The sequence below is a fragment of the Hipposideros armiger genome, unplaced genomic scaffold, assembly GCF_001890085.2.
Source record: "Hipposideros armiger isolate ML-2016 unplaced genomic scaffold, ASM189008v1 scaffold_664, whole genome shotgun sequence".
Classification (NCBI taxonomy): Eukaryota; Metazoa; Chordata; class Mammalia; order Chiroptera; family Hipposideridae; genus Hipposideros; species Hipposideros armiger.
The window spans coordinates 635276-651297 of NW_017732014.1; the positions used below are offsets into that span (position 1 = coordinate 635276).

A 16022-nucleotide genomic window follows, 5' to 3' on the forward strand; every position below is an offset into this window, starting at 1 on the left:
GAGAACCACCTGACCAAGCACCCGCGCATGCGCGCAGAGCATAGTCCTGGAATCAGCAGCTGCACTAATATCTCCACCAACTTCGGTGACCAGAGGCTGAAGCGCCGCCCGCGCAGGTCCGGGATCGCCCACCTGCACTCCCAATCCAGCTTCCTGCTTAGACCCTGCGCATGCGCGCACGGGACATCCAGCGCTGCCCTACCCCTCACCAACCTGGGCGTCCACGGGCTCACCGCCCAGGCTGGGCCCGTCCCAGCCCGTGTCCGGCACGGCTCTGCGGCAGGACGAGCTCGGTAAAGCAACGACGCTGCCCCGACGCTGCACACGACAGATTCGGATTAAGCTAGTTCGGCCCCTCTTCGACTCAGCATCCGCAAGTCCGGTCGGGTTAACCACCAAAGGGCCGAGGTACGCGGCGACAGCAAGCGTCCGCGCAGGGGACAATGGCTGCGCTTGTGGCCAAACCCGGAAGTGCCTTTGGGCTTGGGAATTCGAAACTACAATTCCCAGAAGCCTCGGCCGCGCGACTGGCGATTGGGCGGGGTTTCAGTGCCTCAAGGGAGGTGGGAGAGGGGACATGGCTAGATCGGAAGAGGGGCGTTGGGGTCCCAACTGGGGGCTGCAACTGCGCGTGTCCGAGTTTGTGCGGGGAGCCGAGAGGAATAGCGGGACTGTAAGGCCAAGGCCAAGAACCGTTGCGTAGGGAGTGGCTGACTTGGGAAAGGCTGGCCCTGGACCCGGCTTGACGCCCAGGAGTGGCCGTGAAAACGAGATCCGATGGAAACACCGGGCACCCCTCCCGGGCGCATGCAGCCTTGTCAGAAGCTTGGCGCACATCGTCGTCTTTGGTCCCCAAAGCCAAGTATAGTTGCTACATACCCGTTTATACAGTCCAGGGAGCTCCTATTAAGCCCTTTAAGAATCTGATGTTTTTGTGCCCCTTCCCTTTTCCTTTATTTCCTGAACGTTTCCCTGGCTCAGCTCCAGCAATGAGGGCCTTTCTATCTTCTCCAATAACTCAAGCAGGCTCCCACCTCAGGACCTTCGCATGTGCTGTTCATGCTGCCTAGCAGGCTCTTCCTCTGAGGATTCCCCCACCCTCTGGTCTTCTAGCCAATGTCACCTTCTCATGATGCATTCCCCCACCAACCTTGTAAGCTTGCAAACAAACCCTTCACTCCCCACGTGATTCCTGCCTCCTCTTAATTTTTTCTCCAGAGCCCTTTTCACTATCGAACACATATTTTTAGGTATTTATTTGGTCTGTTGTCCATCTGCTTCATCACTAGACTGTGAACTCCATAAGGGAAAGGATTTGTATCTATTTTGATGACTGCTGTATTCCCGGCACCTAAAGTACCTGACACATAATAGATGCTTAGTAAGTTTTTTTTTTGTTTTTTTTTTAAAGATTTTTATTGGTGAATTGGGGGGATGGGAACAGTGCTGGGGAATTGGGGGAAAGGGGACAGACAAGTTGCTGTCGTTTTGTTCTTCAGTCTAGTTGTGGAGGATGTTGCTTCACTGGCCCAAGTTGGCACCATCATTGCGCTCTTCCCAGGTGAGGCAGATCAGTCGCCGGCTTCTGGACGGCCGCTCACTGCGGCTGCTGGCCGCTCACGCTGGCTGCTGGCTACACACGGTAGCCCATGGCAACCCACTGCCACAGGGACTGCAGCCCACGCCGTCGCCGGCGACTCACAGCAGCCCAGCTCCAGGTTGAGCTGTTGTTCAGCATCTTAGCTGCAGAGGGCAGTGTCACTGGCCCTCATATGTGGGATCCGAACCGGGGCCCTCTGGCATCCCAAGCGAGTTCTTAACCATCGCGCCACTCGGCCGGCCCAGTAAGTATTTTTTTTAAATAAATAAAGGTTCCTGGCTCTGTGTCAAACACTTGAACATCCAACATCTTATTAACCAGTCCAATCACTGAGGAAATCGTGATATTTATTTCTACTACCAGGGAGGAAGCAGAAAATTGGGGCCCTGCTGTACAAAAATATGGTATTTTAAAGCTTTTTAAAAATTCTGTCAAAGCACTCCTATAGTTTTCCTCACATAAATTCTGACCTTGAACAACGGCAAAAGGTTACTGCAATTTGAAATGTAATCTCTAATCCTAAAGTTTCTTATAACTGGTTATTGTGGTTGATTTTTTTAAAAATATATTTATTTTGTATCTGGTTAACCTACTGAAAGGTTATGAATTCTTAATTTGATTCTGTTGGCTTTTCTAGTGAGATAATCATCTACAGATAATAATTTCATCTCTTCTTACCAGTATTTTAAGCCAGATATTCCCTTTCATGTTGGATTGCATTGGCTACCATTTTCAAAACAATGTTAAAAGCCTAAGATCTTTGGCGGGCTTACACCATGGCTGCTGTGTCTATCAACAGTGCTTGTCCATCCATGTGAAGTAGCTATGGCACCCCCAGCTGCTGGGTCTCGAACCATGGCCCTCTAATTCTTGGTCACTTTCTCCCTGTTTCTATTGTTTTTAAAGAAACATAAGTCAAAAGCCTAAAGTTTGGTGGGATCTAGGGTCCAGAGCCTGAAGAACACATTGAAAGAGAATGTCACAAGGCCTACAAAGAAGGTGGCAAGAATATAATATGCACCGAATAAATGTCTTTGGGTATATGATTGAGCATGGTTTCTCTAGGACCTCTGGAGAAAAGATCGCTGCTTCCATTAGACGGAGGGCTTGATTTGGCAGTAAACGCTGCATGTTGTGTTCACAAGCACCTGTTACAGAAGGAGAAAAGGTGAGTTGCGTTTTCTGGGTGGGCCCTCCTGGTCTACTTGCTGTAGTTCCAGGCCCAAGCACTCTGGCACTCTCCTTCCCCACCCTCACAAATTCCAAAGATCTCCCTCCTTTCTCGCTGCATTTCAGTCAGGCTGGCACCTCTCTATTTCATATATCCCCACTGTGGAGGATAGACTCTAAGGTGGCCCCCGTAATCCTCACCTCCTGGTATTCATGGCCTTATGTTATGCCCCTCCTCTTGAGGGTAAGACCTGCGACTTGCCTCTAACATGATTGTATGTACATGATTCTGCTGCGTAAGACCATGACTTCTGTCCCAGCTTTGAAGAAGCAAGATGCAGTGTTGTGAGCTGCCTTTGGAGAGGCCCACATGGCACAAGGCTGAGGGTGGCCTCCAGGTGACAGCCAGTAAGAAACTGAGGCCCTCATTATGATAGCCTGCGGGGAACTGAATGCTGAGCTTGGGAGTGGATGCTTCCCCAGTCAAGCCTCACATGGGACCTGAGCCTTGGCCAACACCTCCATTACAGCCTTGCAGAAGGCCTATCTATATTTTCAAGGAGGAAAAACCAGATTGGTGACGGCTCTCGACCTCTCCAAAGACTCTGTATGACAAACAAATACCTCATAGTTGGACTCCATGTTTCTTTTTGGTAGAGTGGGGACCGATGGATGTAAGGTAAATATGGGCGATGGCTTCGTGCGGCTGTTAGAATAGCTCCCATGGGTTTCTGAAGGCAGCTGCCTCTACAAGTGAATAGAGAGGTCAGTCAGGGTCCACAGGCACAGATTACCTTAGAGTCACAGCATCTGGAAAATGCCAACTTGTATTCTTTAGAGACCCGGAGAGGAAGAGATTCACCCAGGTTCTCATAAAGAATCAGGTTAGGACCCAGGACCCTGCCCCTGGCCCAGAATTCTTTCCTTTCACCTGACTACCTCTGCTACCTCTTCTCCAAAACTTCCTTTGCACCCCGCACATGCTAGGCTACTACCACCTCATTTGCAATCTGGCTTCAAGCCCTGGAGGTGGAAGGAACACATAATAGGAGCCAGAGTCCTAGAATCTGACCCAGGTTCTTGTGAAGCCTTGGGCCACTTTCTCCCCATCCCTGCCCTGCAATGCACAATAATGATTTAGACAAGATGGTTTCTCAGACTTCTCAAATATAAAATTCTAAGATTGCATTCCCTCTGCAGCTGCTTTAATCAAATCCAGCAGAGACAACATACCTCATAAAACTGCTCAGGGGTTTCTGGTGGCAGCATCTGGAGGCAAAGAAAGAAGTGAAGAGGACTTGGGGCTTGGAGTGGGGGGGCACTCCTAGAAATCCTTAGAAATAGCATTGGCCTCAGAAGCACTTATGTCCCTTCTGATTCCCAGAGGGGCTCAAGGATAGGCATTGTCATGTTGAAGGATAAGCAAAGAGAAGAGATGGAAAAGCCAGGGAGGGTCGTGGGATCCCCACAGAAGGCAGAGGACGAAATGCAGAAAGACCCATGCTGGCACTGGTTATCCTCAAGAGAGCATGCCTGACCCCCCTTCACCCCAAGAAATAGGACTGGAACAGCCCTGTTAGTCTGGGGAAGGGCCAGACAGTTGGGTAGCAGGGAGGGTCCCTCTGGAGCATAACCCACCTTTTTTACACTGACCTGTCCCTGAGGTTCAGGTATATTGGCATACACGAGCCCCGGACAGTCTAGAGAAAGTGAAAGTCAATCCCAAGATGGAGTTAGGAAGAGATGTATGGGAAGGGGTGGTTTTTCCAGGTCACTCTTATCCCCAAGAGGAAGATGGCAGAAACCTTCCCTCCTTTCCTCCCGGGACTCCCCATCACATCTCCAGCAATCTTATCCTGGGATGTGCTGAAAATCTAATAGTCCTGGGTAAAATAAGGCTATTGGATGACATGCATGAAGACAGACATCTAAGACCTAGCCCCAGCTGTGCCAGTGGGCCCCCGGTAGTGTGAGGTTATCCTTTATCCTTCCTGGCCTTGGTTTTCCTTTCTGTAAGATTGAGCTGGATTGGACAGTCTCTAGAGGACTTCCATCTCATGAGGCTCAGCCTTCCAGAATCCTAGGCCAGAGATGGCAAAGACATTTCACTTTGCCTTTGGTCAACTCCCATCCATCAGTAGAGGGTGCTTGGGGCACTGTATTGAGGATTATGAGGCTGGTTTTGAATTCAGCAGGGAGGAGTGTTGTGATTGATTCTGTCTGTCTACAGCCATCAATTAACAAAGTTTTCTGAGAATAAAGGAGGTGAGAATGGCAGCCTGATGCCATATTTTTGCTATGGCTATGGGAATAGGCAGAACCTCAGAGTTCTTGACTCTAATCTCACCTGTTTTCCAGATAGGGACACTGAGGCTTGGAGAAAGCAGGGTTTACCCATGATAACATGGTGACCTGGTGGCAAAGCCCAGAGGCCTGGGCTCACAGGACCAGCCTCTTCCCCACCCTTCACTGCTTCACTGGGCATCAGCTACGAAGTCACTTACAGGAACTGGGCTCTGCAGCAAGCTCCTTCTCAGCGGTGGGTGCCGTGACCTCATAGATGGGGTCTTCTGCTGTTTTCTTTGAGAGCCTGAAACCCCAAAGTCCTCATACTTCTGTGCATCTAGTCATTCCCATCTCCACAGACTCTGCCCATGTCCCATGTCCATTCTTGGGCAATGCCCCGAACCCTCTGAATTCCCCATATGCCATGGACACAGCTCAGCACCATGGTCAGCAACACTCTAGCAGGGGCAGGACCCCTGCAGGCCACACGCCCTCCCCTTACCCCATTCCAGCATTACCATCTGCCTTTTTTGATATTGAGGAAATAGACCAGCCCTGCAGACAGGGCAATGACAGTCAGGATCCCGATGGTAATGCCAGCGATAGCCCCTGCAGACAGGGACGACTGAGGACCTGGGTAAGGAGAGAGAGAGAATCAGGTTCCAGGCCTGACATGCCCTCATCCCTGACCCCAGCCCCATTCTCAAACTTGTGGCTTTATCTCCACTTTATTTAATAACCACTCATTTTCCAGTCACTGGGAGGCAGCAGTTGGGTAATAGCATGATATCTGGAGTCAAACGGCTTAGGTTCACATCTCAGCTGTGTGACATTGACCATGTTACTTAACATCTTTCTGCTTCAGTTGTCTCTTCTGTAAAGTGGGGACAATAAGGCCTATTTCCTATGCTTGTGTTGGTGTGATGATGAAATTGCTTAGGATGATGGATCAAATATGGCTTTCAGAGGAAAGGGCTTCGACAACCAGAAAACTGGCTTTATTCCAAGTGAGTCACCTTTGACTCTCTGGTGACAACCAGAAAACTGGCTTTATTCCAAGTGAGTCACCTTTGACTCTCTGGTGACAACCAGAAAACTGGCTTTATTCCAAGTGAGTCACCTTTGACTCTCTGGTGATAACCAGAAAACTGGCTTTATTCCAAGTGAATCATCTTTGATTCTCTGGTGCCCTGTGACCATGGACAAGGAACTTGCCTTTCTGAGTCTCATTTCCTCAACTGCAAAGTGAGGGAAATGGTACCCATTGCACAGGGCTGTTGTTTGTTTTACAGACAAGGAATCAGAGACCCAGAGAGGTTAAGTAGCATGCCTAAGGTCACACAGCTAATAAGTATTGGAGCCAGGATGTGAACCCTGGCAAATAGCGACACTATGGTGCCCTCTCAAGAACACAGCACAGAAATACAGGGACTCGCTGCCAGTCACACCCAGTTGCTATTAATATAATGAATTCCTGAGTCCCCTACCAGCTCATTCCTTCTTTCACTGGCTATCTTCCTAACTCACTGTGCTTCTAAACAACTAAGGTAGGCATCACAAACCCCATTTACAGGTAGGAAAACGGTGGCTCAGGGCGGCCTGGAAAGTGTTCCAGGGCACACAGCTAGAAAGTAGAGGTTCTAGGGCCTAAGCGTTAGGGGTTGGGATTGAACGGCTCCAGACTGGCAACCTGCCCATGCAGTACACTCATTCCCACACCCGGGCCCATGGTAACGGAAGACTAAATCACTAGAGCCAGGGGAAAAGCCACTTGGACCCCAGGGGAAGGTGGTACACCTGAAGGACTCACCTACCACGGTGACCAGGACGGAGGCGGAACGGGCCAGGTGGGTCAGAGAGTTGAGGGCCGTGCAGTAATAGATCCCCTGGTGTTCCCAGGACAGGGCTGCAATGGTCAGCACTCCCCCCACATGCACACTCGTGGAGTGCGCCAGGGTCCACTGATACTCGGCGACTGGCTGGGACTTGGCCTGACACTGCAGGGTCAAGCTGGAGTTGAGTTCCACCTTGATGTTGCTGACCACCCCAGGCTCTGACCCTCTGGTGATGTCCACTCCGTCAGGGCCATCTGTGTGCAAAGCCAAACATTATGACCCGGCCTCCCCTGATGAGGTTCCTATTCTGCCTTGGTCGCTTCCACTTGGGAAGCTTTGCCTTTTTTTCCCTTCTCAGTTCTAACTAAGATAATTTCAGGTTATACCCTGGAAAACAAAGGCTCTTCTAACTGCTGTTGAAAGTAATATCAGCTGCCTAAGAAAGAGAAAATGCTCCCTTTGCCCCTTAGCTACCTAGTTCGAGTAGATAGTATTTTGCAAATGAAGTGAGGAAAAAAATCAAAATCAAAACCAAAAAATCCCTGCCCTTTGAAGAGCGAATTCTAACAAAGGGGGCTCATAAGACACCCAGGCTTCAGAAATTGTTGCTGTGTTCTGTGAACACAGCCCCTAACTTCCAAAAACTTCAGAATGTGGATGGACTGTCTTATTTAACAACACATCGCTCTGTAACAATATTTAATTTTACATCTGTGTATTCTCAACAGTAGAGGCACTTGTGGGTTTTCTTTGTAAAGAAAGAGTCCTTGGCCTCCTCCCACACACATGAAAGAAACTAATGAAAAGGCTGTTGGGTTCCTCATGCAAACTAAGAGTTTGAGTCTTATCGTATTTAAATTAACACGAGTGACTGGCAAGAAAGATGAAAAGGGTTTCTAGTTGGAACATTCCAGAAGAGGAAAATTCTGCCCTTGTCCCCTCCTAAATATCCTTTAAATCTGTTCATTTCTCCCCATCTTAACCCCAGGGCCACCAGGACCCCTCACCTGCCCCTGTCTTGGTCTCCCCATCCCAGTCTCAAATCCTCCACACAGCAGCCAGAGGGATCTTCCCAAGTATAGCCTTGACACTATCCCTCCCTTGCTCAGAACCCTCCATGGCTGCCCATATCCTTGGGACAAAGCCAATAGTTGACGAGCTCATTCACAATCTGGCCCTTGCAGACGCCTGCAGACCCACCACTCACCTCTCCACATCTACTACGCTCAATCCAGGAAAAAGATCCTACTTTGACGTCCCATCCTTCTCATGGTCCTTCTTGCCTCAAAGCCACCCCATATTGTCTTCCTTCTCTGGCACGCTCTTCCCTGAGTCTGCTCCACCTAGCTAATTTACTGGTCCTTTCGGATCTCATGATAAGACACCACCTCTCACGATAAGACTTCCTACATTCCCCGGACTTCAGAAATTGTTGCAGTGTCCTGTGGGGGCTTCCTTTGGGTCCCCCAAATCCTCTTGTCCCATGGCAGCGCTGATCACACTGTATTTTCTTTGCTTGATGATTGATCTCCCCACCCTGAATAGGCCATGAACTCTGAAGGTTATGGCCATTATCAAGTGTCCACCATGTTGCTGATCAAAGAGAGAGAATGAAATAGATTTTTTTTGGTTTAATGGCTGAAGTAGGAAGGAAAGAGGAAAGAGCAACAGAGGAGGAGAAAAAGGAGAAAAGCAATGTATGTAACCTCTGTGTCTATATCCCCCTGCTATGTAACATGTATAAAAGTAGATCCCAGGCCAGCCGAGTGGCTCAGTTGGTTAAGAGCACGAGCTCTGAGCAACAGGGTTGCCGGTTCGGTTCCCACATGGGCCAGTGAGCTGCACCTGAGCTGAGCTGCTGCTGAGCTGCCAACAGGTGGCAGGATGGCTCAGCTGGTGAGAGCACATGCTCCTAACAACAAGGTTGCCAGTTTGACTCCCATATAGGATGGTGGGCTGTGCCCCCCACAACTAAGATTGAACACAGCACCTTGAGCTGAGCGGCCGCAAGCTGCTGATGGGCGACCGGATGGTGACTGGACTTGGAGCTGAGCTAGCTGCGCCCTCCACAACTAAGATTGAAGGACAACAACTTCGTTGCTCCTCTTCCCCAGTTCTCCAACACTGTTCCCCTTTCCCAATTCCCCAATTTAAAAAATCTTAAAAAAAAAAAGTAGATCCCTGCTTTACCTGCCTGCAGAAACCTTCTCCCCCAATCTCCCCTCAGCTCATGGCTTTTACATCCTTTGAGTAGCTCAGACAAAAAAACCTTGGGCTCGTTCTTGATTCCTCTTTTCTCTTTCCCTTTATGTCAATCAGCAGCAAATACTGTGAGTTCCATATTCAAAATAGATCCATAGTTGGATCTTCTCATCACCCACAGCTGCCACCCTGACCAAGCCCTATCGTCTCTGGATGGACGATTGTAGTCGGCACCACTAGAGGGCGCCTTGCAGACCTCCTATGGCAGGAGTTTTATTGACCACAGGGTCCGGCGGCTGTGCTCCGAAATCCACGCCCAGCCCCTCTCACGGGTTGTACCCTGCCAATACCTGAGTGTGTTAGGGAAACTAAGGCAGGCGCCTTCCTGGGAGACATGGGACTCCTGACAGACTTGACAAAGTTCTTTTGACTACATGGCAGTCTCCACGCTGTGCACCCAACCCTCTCTCACTTTCTGTCTCACTGCGTGTCAGATTTGCGTCACGGTCGATGGCTACCACAGACTTCCTGCGTTTCCCCTACTTTTTCACACAAGAGCACTCCCCTAATAAAATTCGGTGAGGATTTTAATCCCACCTTGGGGTCTGCCTCTCAAAGGGCCCGGATAAACACAACTCTTTCTATAACCTCCTCCCTCTCCCCTGCTTCCACCCGGTAGACAACGAGGAGAGAGACCCTGTGAAAGCTATCCCTCCTCTGCTCAGAGCCCCGGTGGTCCCCAGCACCCTCACCATGGCCATGGGGCCCTGCGTGATCTGCCCCCATCCCATCACCTCCAGACTTCTTTTGTTCCACTCTCCCCCTAATTCACCTCTCAGGTTACCTTGGCCTCCTTGGGGTCCTCTGATCTGTCAAGCACAGTCCCACCTCATGCACTGTTCCCTCCCCCTGGAACTCTCTTCCCTTAGCTGCCTGCAGGGCTTACTTCCTGCCCGCTTCTGTCTACACAAACACCACCTCTTTAGGGAGGCTCCCTGGAGCACCCAGCTAAGACTGCGACACATTCCCCACTCCCAGCCCTGCCTGTCCCGCTTGCTGCTCCATGGTTCTCTTAGCCTTAGCCCCAGCCCCATCTGACACACCGTGTATCCCCCTTGCTTAGCTGTTTACGGTCTGTCTCCCCCAATAGAACATGAGCTCCGCGAAGGTAGGGGCTTTGTCTTGTCCGGCGCCCAGACATGCCTGGCACAGAGCAGGTATTCAATAATTGTGGAGTGAATGGCTAGAAGGAAGAATTGAAAGCGAGGAAGGGAGAAAAGGAAGGTCCAGGCTTGGGGTGACTCACAGTTGATGGTCAGCAAGACGGGCTCGCTTCGGATCCAGCTGTCCCAGTTCCAGACCTCACACTCATAGGGCCCCGTGTCATTCCTCCAGAGGCCGTGGATGACTAGGGTTTTGTTGTCGGCTGACAGCACCATGTGCTTGCTGGAAAGAAGGAGCTGTCCCCTCACTAACCACCGGACTGGAGCCCCCTCCTGGGTGGTGTTACAGGTCAGCGGCACCACGGAGCTGGCATTCTCCAGGAGATTAAGGCTTGGAGTCACAATGCCAGGCTTGCCCAGCCTTTCTGGAAACAGGGAGAGATAAGAGGAGAGGGTTCAGGGACGCTTCGCCAGGCTCCTGCCCAGGCAGGGCCCACAGGGCTCTCCAAGGATGTATGTGTACGTATTGTGAGTGGTGTGTGTGAGTGTATGTGCCTTGTGAATGACTGTATTATGTGGGTAGTACATGTAAGGCTTTTGTGTACGAGTGTATGTTGTGTGACAATTATGTGAATATGTTATGGGTTTTATGTGTATGTGGCGTGTGGTATTGTTTGTGTGTGAGTTTCTGTCAGTTGTATATGTGTGTGCTGTGTGTCTATAAGGTATAGGTGTTATACCTATGTGCTTTGTGTGTGATTTTCCCATTTCATCTGCCCCACCTTGCCTCACAAAGTTCAATGAAGGATGATAAGAGACAGAGAGTTGAAAAGCTTTTTTGAAGCTACTCTATATTCAGTATGGATTTTCCTACCATCTCCTGCCAGAACTGCCCAGACCTCTAAACTATTCCCACACAATGGGCACTCTCTCCCCCATTTTAAACATCATCGAGAAAGGAGACGCCACGGAATGCCTATGCTCCCTTTTGAAGTCATTCTTTTTGCTTTGCTCCATGAGGAAGGGGCGCCAGGGATGGGCACAACCTCCGGGGCTGTCACCCGAGGAAGTTAGGTAGGCAGGCCTTTGGCCCCTCCTCTCACTGCGAAACCCACGTCAGGGCCCCTGCCTTTCTACCTGGCGCTTAGGCTCCCGACCGCTTCCTCAGCAAGGTCCCCCAGGACTGTGATTCCACACATACTCATCATTTATGAACCTGAGCATCATCTACTCCTAGGTGACCTTCAGTCTTCTTGGGAGGACAGCTCATCCCTGGGGCCTCCCACTTCTTGCCTGCTGAGAGCGCTGGGCGAGCTCTGTTCAACAAAATACCACTTTTCATTAGCAAAGATGAAAAACGCCACAACAAGGTGACCGGTTTAGATCAATGGAGACTAGAAACAGTGTTCCAAATGAGTTGTGTTGTGAGTTCTAGTTCTCCTAACAGAGGAAGCTGGTTTTCTTATAGACTGGAGGGGAAGCGCTGAGTTTAGCCAAAAAGCCATGTGTGTATGGTACTTATATGTGTTGTGTGTCTGAGATGTGTTATGTACTGTGCATTGTGTGTTGTATATATCTGTTGTATGCATGTTATATGTGTTTTGTGTGAGTGTGCGTGTCCTGTGTCTGTGGTATTGTATGTTATGTGTTGTGTGTGACTTGTATTATCTCGTGTGTGTGTGTTGTGCACACGTGTGAGTGGGCTATGCATATGTGATTACAATTTGCGTGTGTGACTGTGTGTATGGGATGTGTTAGTGTTATGCATATGTGATTACAATTTGCGTGTGTGACTCCATGTGTGTAAGGGATGTGTTAGTGTATGTATAGAGATCAACCCCCCAACTTCCAGACAATCAAATAATGGGCAGCCCATAGACAGCCAACGCGGTCTTGTGGAGGATGTGCCAAGCGAGGCACCAGGTCCTTCCCTATGGCTGGAGCCCTGCTCTGCCACCAGCTACACGGAAAACCCCCACTGCTCTGGACCCTCCTCAAACTCTGGGGTATTGGTGTAGTTCTGATTCCCAGAAGAACAAAGGAGAGGGGCAGGGAAAAGAGACTCACTCACCAAGGATTCGGACTTTCAGAGCATCCTGGACGGATAGGCCGGTGACACTGTTGGACACCAAGCACCTGTACATGCCCTCGTGTTCCCTGGACACGGCATGGATGGTGAAGTTCCTTGTGATGACAGACAAGATGGAGTCATTGTGGAAAAACCAGGAATAGGCAGGAGAGGGGTGAGAGTGTTCTTCCACCGAGAAGGTCACGTTGGAGCCCTCTATCACCCCAACCGCCTCTCCGCTGGGTACACCAGGCTCCAACTTGATTTTAATGGGGTCAGGGCCATCTGAGAGGACAAGCACAATAGTAACCATAACAATAGCATCAGCACCAGCTCTCTTAGTGGGACTTAAGGAGCCAACAAATATTAACATTTCTCCCCACCCAAGCTCTGGATTAATCACAAAGGAGATGCATGTGTTTAACGGAGATTAAATGTCAGCCTTATCCCTGGATAAAGCAGGATTGGAAGACAGACACGTCTCAACATGCCAGCAAATGCTCTTTCCTTGCCCTAACCCAGGCAAGATTTTGGATGAAACATCCAAAGGTTAAATAGCTCAGTTTTAGACATGTTAAGTTGGATGTTTCCAGTGGACTCCAAGTAGAGACATCAAACAGCTGTACATCTGGAGTTCAAGGGTAGACCAGTGCACGTTTGGATGGTATTTAAAGCTGGGAGACTGAATGAGATCACCAGGGAAGTGGGTGTCGGTGAGGGGCTGGGGAGAATGGAAAGGGACTCACAGTACACAGTCAGGGAGGTGGGATCACTGCTCCGGATCCAGGAGCCGTTCCGGGCTTCACATTGGTAAGGCCCGGAGTCCTCCCGCTGGACCTTGAGGATGGTGAGGCTCTTCTTATCTGGGGACAGCTGCATGCGCTCATTGAATTCCAGGGGGTGATTGTTGAAGATCCAGTGGACGGTAATTTTGACGTCCGTGGTGCCACAGTAGAAGTTCACCGTTTGGTTGTGCTCTATGGCAGTGCGCGGGTTGACTGAAATGGTGGGCTTGGCCAAAGGTTTGTCTGCAGAGGGAGGAAGACAGAGGCGGAGACATAGACAGAGGAAGACCAAGCAAGACACAGTCACAGTGGGATCCAGAGAGACAATGATGGATTGGAATTGAAAGAAGACACCTGAGCTCAATGCCCAGCTGGGCTCAAATGCTAGATCTACTGCTCATTCTAGGTGTGACCCTGGGTAACTTCCTTCCCCTCTCTGAGCCTCATTACAAAAAGATTTATACAAATGAAGTAGAGGGGACTTGACAGTGGATCAATTAATATCAGCTGCCAAGAGAATCAAGCTTGTAATAACAGCAGTGCCAGCCAGGTCCTGCTACCTACTTCTTAGCCAACCTTTTCCACCCCCAGCCATGACAGCCACAGTCCACCCCTTTATCCCTCCCCCCAATACAACCGATTCCACCAGTCGTAGCCAGACCCTGGCTGGGCCCATCAGTTTCATCCTGTTGGAACTTTGTGCATGGAACCTTGATGGGTGCTTGAGAATGACAGCCTTGTTTTCTGTGTCCACATCTCTGAATCTGCCATGAGTCTGGGGGTGTCCAGAGGGTCCCAAACATAGACGGAATAACATCCTTCTTACTTTGCATGGCGTTAAGCAGGTGGACATCAGGGGTGAGATGGGCTGCAGTTGGCAGACTCCACGCTATCAAAAGTGAGGCTGGTGGGGGAAAGAGGAGGCATTGAGGAAGGGAGAGGTAGGTTGGGGGGTGTCCAGTTATAGTCTTCATAAGTGGAGGGAGGTCTGAGGTCACGGACATGGCACTCCATCCCTAGAGGCTTGACTCCTACTCACTGTTTACTGGGCATGTGACTTGTGGCATATTTTTCATCTTCTCTGAGCCTCAGTTTTCTCAGCTGTGAAGTGGGTATAATCCCAGGGTTATCGTGGCGAGCTTTAACTGGGCCCCCAGATGGTCACTGTGCTCTCTCCAGTGAGGTTCACTCGAGATGCATGATCAGCCTCCCCGCTCCACACAGAGGGAACCAGATGTTCAGAGAGGTGACGTCACTTTCCAAGACCGTATAGTAAGTGGCAGAAGCCAAACTTGAACCTGGCTTTTCAGCCTCTAAAAGCTGTGCTGTCAACACTGCATAATTCCTATTGTCAGCCCAGCGATGGGCACAGGGCCTACCCTGGATAAAGGGGAATTTGTTCTATTATACCTGGTGGGAGAAAGTTGCCTTTGGTACTTCCTCATACTCGCCCTCAGGTAGAGATTGCCCCTGAATGGAGGAGGAAAGAGGAACAAGATAGCAGGACTTTCCAGTTTCCACTTGGCCATTCCGCACAGTTTTATGCAGACTCATAGAGACTGTGGGTATGGGTGGGGACCCCCAACCCCAGCAACCATGCTCCTGTGCAGTTCACCATGACAGTCCCCTCACCCCTCCCACCAGCCCAATTACCAGAGACTGGCATCCACGTTTCTCTCCAACCCTCAAAAGACCCCCATTTGGCCCAAACACTACCCCATTCCCTGTTCAGTCAGCGTGAAGGGCATGGGCTCTTAGGAAATTTGGAAGCAAATATGGACCCTGACACCTACTGGCTCTATTATCATGGGCAAGGGGCTTTCTCTTTGTCTCATTTTCTTCAACTGCAAAATGGGGAAAATACTAAAACTTAGTTTATCTAGTTCTTGTGAAATTGGCTGAGATTTCAAATGTGACATGCTTAAAACAGTTCTTAGTAAGTGTTCAGTCGTTATTATTATTATTATTATTATTATTATTACCTATGTCTGTGTTTTCTGCCTCCAATGGTGAATTAGAGGTGAAGTCCACATGCTCAGAGCCTGACTGCCTGGGTTTGAACCCCAGCTTCAGCAATTTATGGGGCAAGATGTCCTCTGTCTGAGTCTCAGTTTCCTCATTTGTCAAATGGGGTAATAATAGTTCCTCCCTCATGGAACTGTTGTAAGGCTAAATGAAAAATGTGAGTGAAAGCATCAATGGTAGGCTCATCACACTTGTTAGAGATAAATCTTGATAAAGATGAACTGGGACTTTAAGGAAACTAATCGGGCTGGGAGGTCCATGGGTGGAGCTGGACTCCTTGAACTCCGTGGTCCTAACTTATTTTTCATAAAACTCTATGGTTCTGACCAATGTGCTGTACACCTGAAGCTGAAGTTGAATAATATTGTATGTCAACTATAATTTTATATATATATATATATATATATATATATATATATATATATAGTCACATGAGGCGGAGTATAGCATAAGGAAGATAGTCAATGGTATTGTAACAGCTTTATAAGATGTCAGAGGGGCAGTAGCTTGGAGGAGGGAGGTTTTCATTTTGTGAGGGGTGTAAATGTCTAGCTATTATGTTGCTTTGTACACCTGAAACTAATTTTAAAAAAAACTATGGTTCTAACTTCCTTTCTCCCTATTTATCTATCATCTATCTATCTATCTATCTATCTATCTATCTATCTATCTATCTATCTATCTATCTATCTCTATTGAAGTATATCTCCTCCATCTTGGAATACAGCCAGAATTGCACATGACTCCTTGGGTCCGCACGGTCTCATGTTGATGCAGCACTATTTCCTTTTCCCCAATAAATTCTTTTGGTAATGGACTACCTAGTCAATGTTATTGTTCAGTCGACAATCTCCATTTGTGAAATGCTTTCAGCTGGCCCCTTCCCCG

The 16022-nt window shown here is 49.3% G+C and overlaps 1 protein-coding gene and 1 long non-coding RNA gene across 3 annotated transcripts in view; one reads left to right on the plus strand and one right to left on the minus strand.

Annotated features, from left to right (window-relative positions):
* Positions 1-1295: 1295 nt before the first annotated feature.
* LOC109372766 (uncharacterized) lies at positions 1296-3275 on the plus strand. The gene is made up of 3 exons (XR_002122092.1): positions 1296-1381; positions 2666-2768; positions 3091-3275. It is a non-coding gene; the product is annotated as an uncharacterized LOC109372766 (long non-coding RNA).
* CEACAM20 (CEA cell adhesion molecule 20) overlaps positions 1819-16022 on the minus strand; it is a 19262-nt gene continuing 5058 nt past the window's right edge. The window contains exons 2-11 of one of the 2 annotated variants that reach the window (XM_019626213.1): positions 13071-13352; positions 12328-12609; positions 10400-10681; positions 6867-7145; positions 5575-5689; positions 5275-5360; positions 4409-4470; positions 4004-4039; positions 3395-3517; positions 1819-2748 (exon numbers count right to left, since the gene is read on the minus strand). In XM_019626213.1, coding sequence (XP_019481758.1) covers positions 2695-2748; positions 3395-3517; positions 4004-4039; positions 4409-4470; positions 5275-5360; positions 5575-5689; positions 6867-7145; positions 10400-10681; positions 12328-12609; positions 13071-13352 — 1601 coding nt within the window. In that variant the 3' untranslated portion in view covers positions 1819-2694. Of the gene's footprint in view, positions 2749-3394; positions 3518-3979; positions 4471-5274; positions 5361-5574; positions 5690-6866; positions 7146-10399; positions 10682-12327; positions 12610-13070; positions 13353-16022 lie in introns of those variants that run through there. The other variant, XM_019626212.1, reaches the window with a different exon arrangement.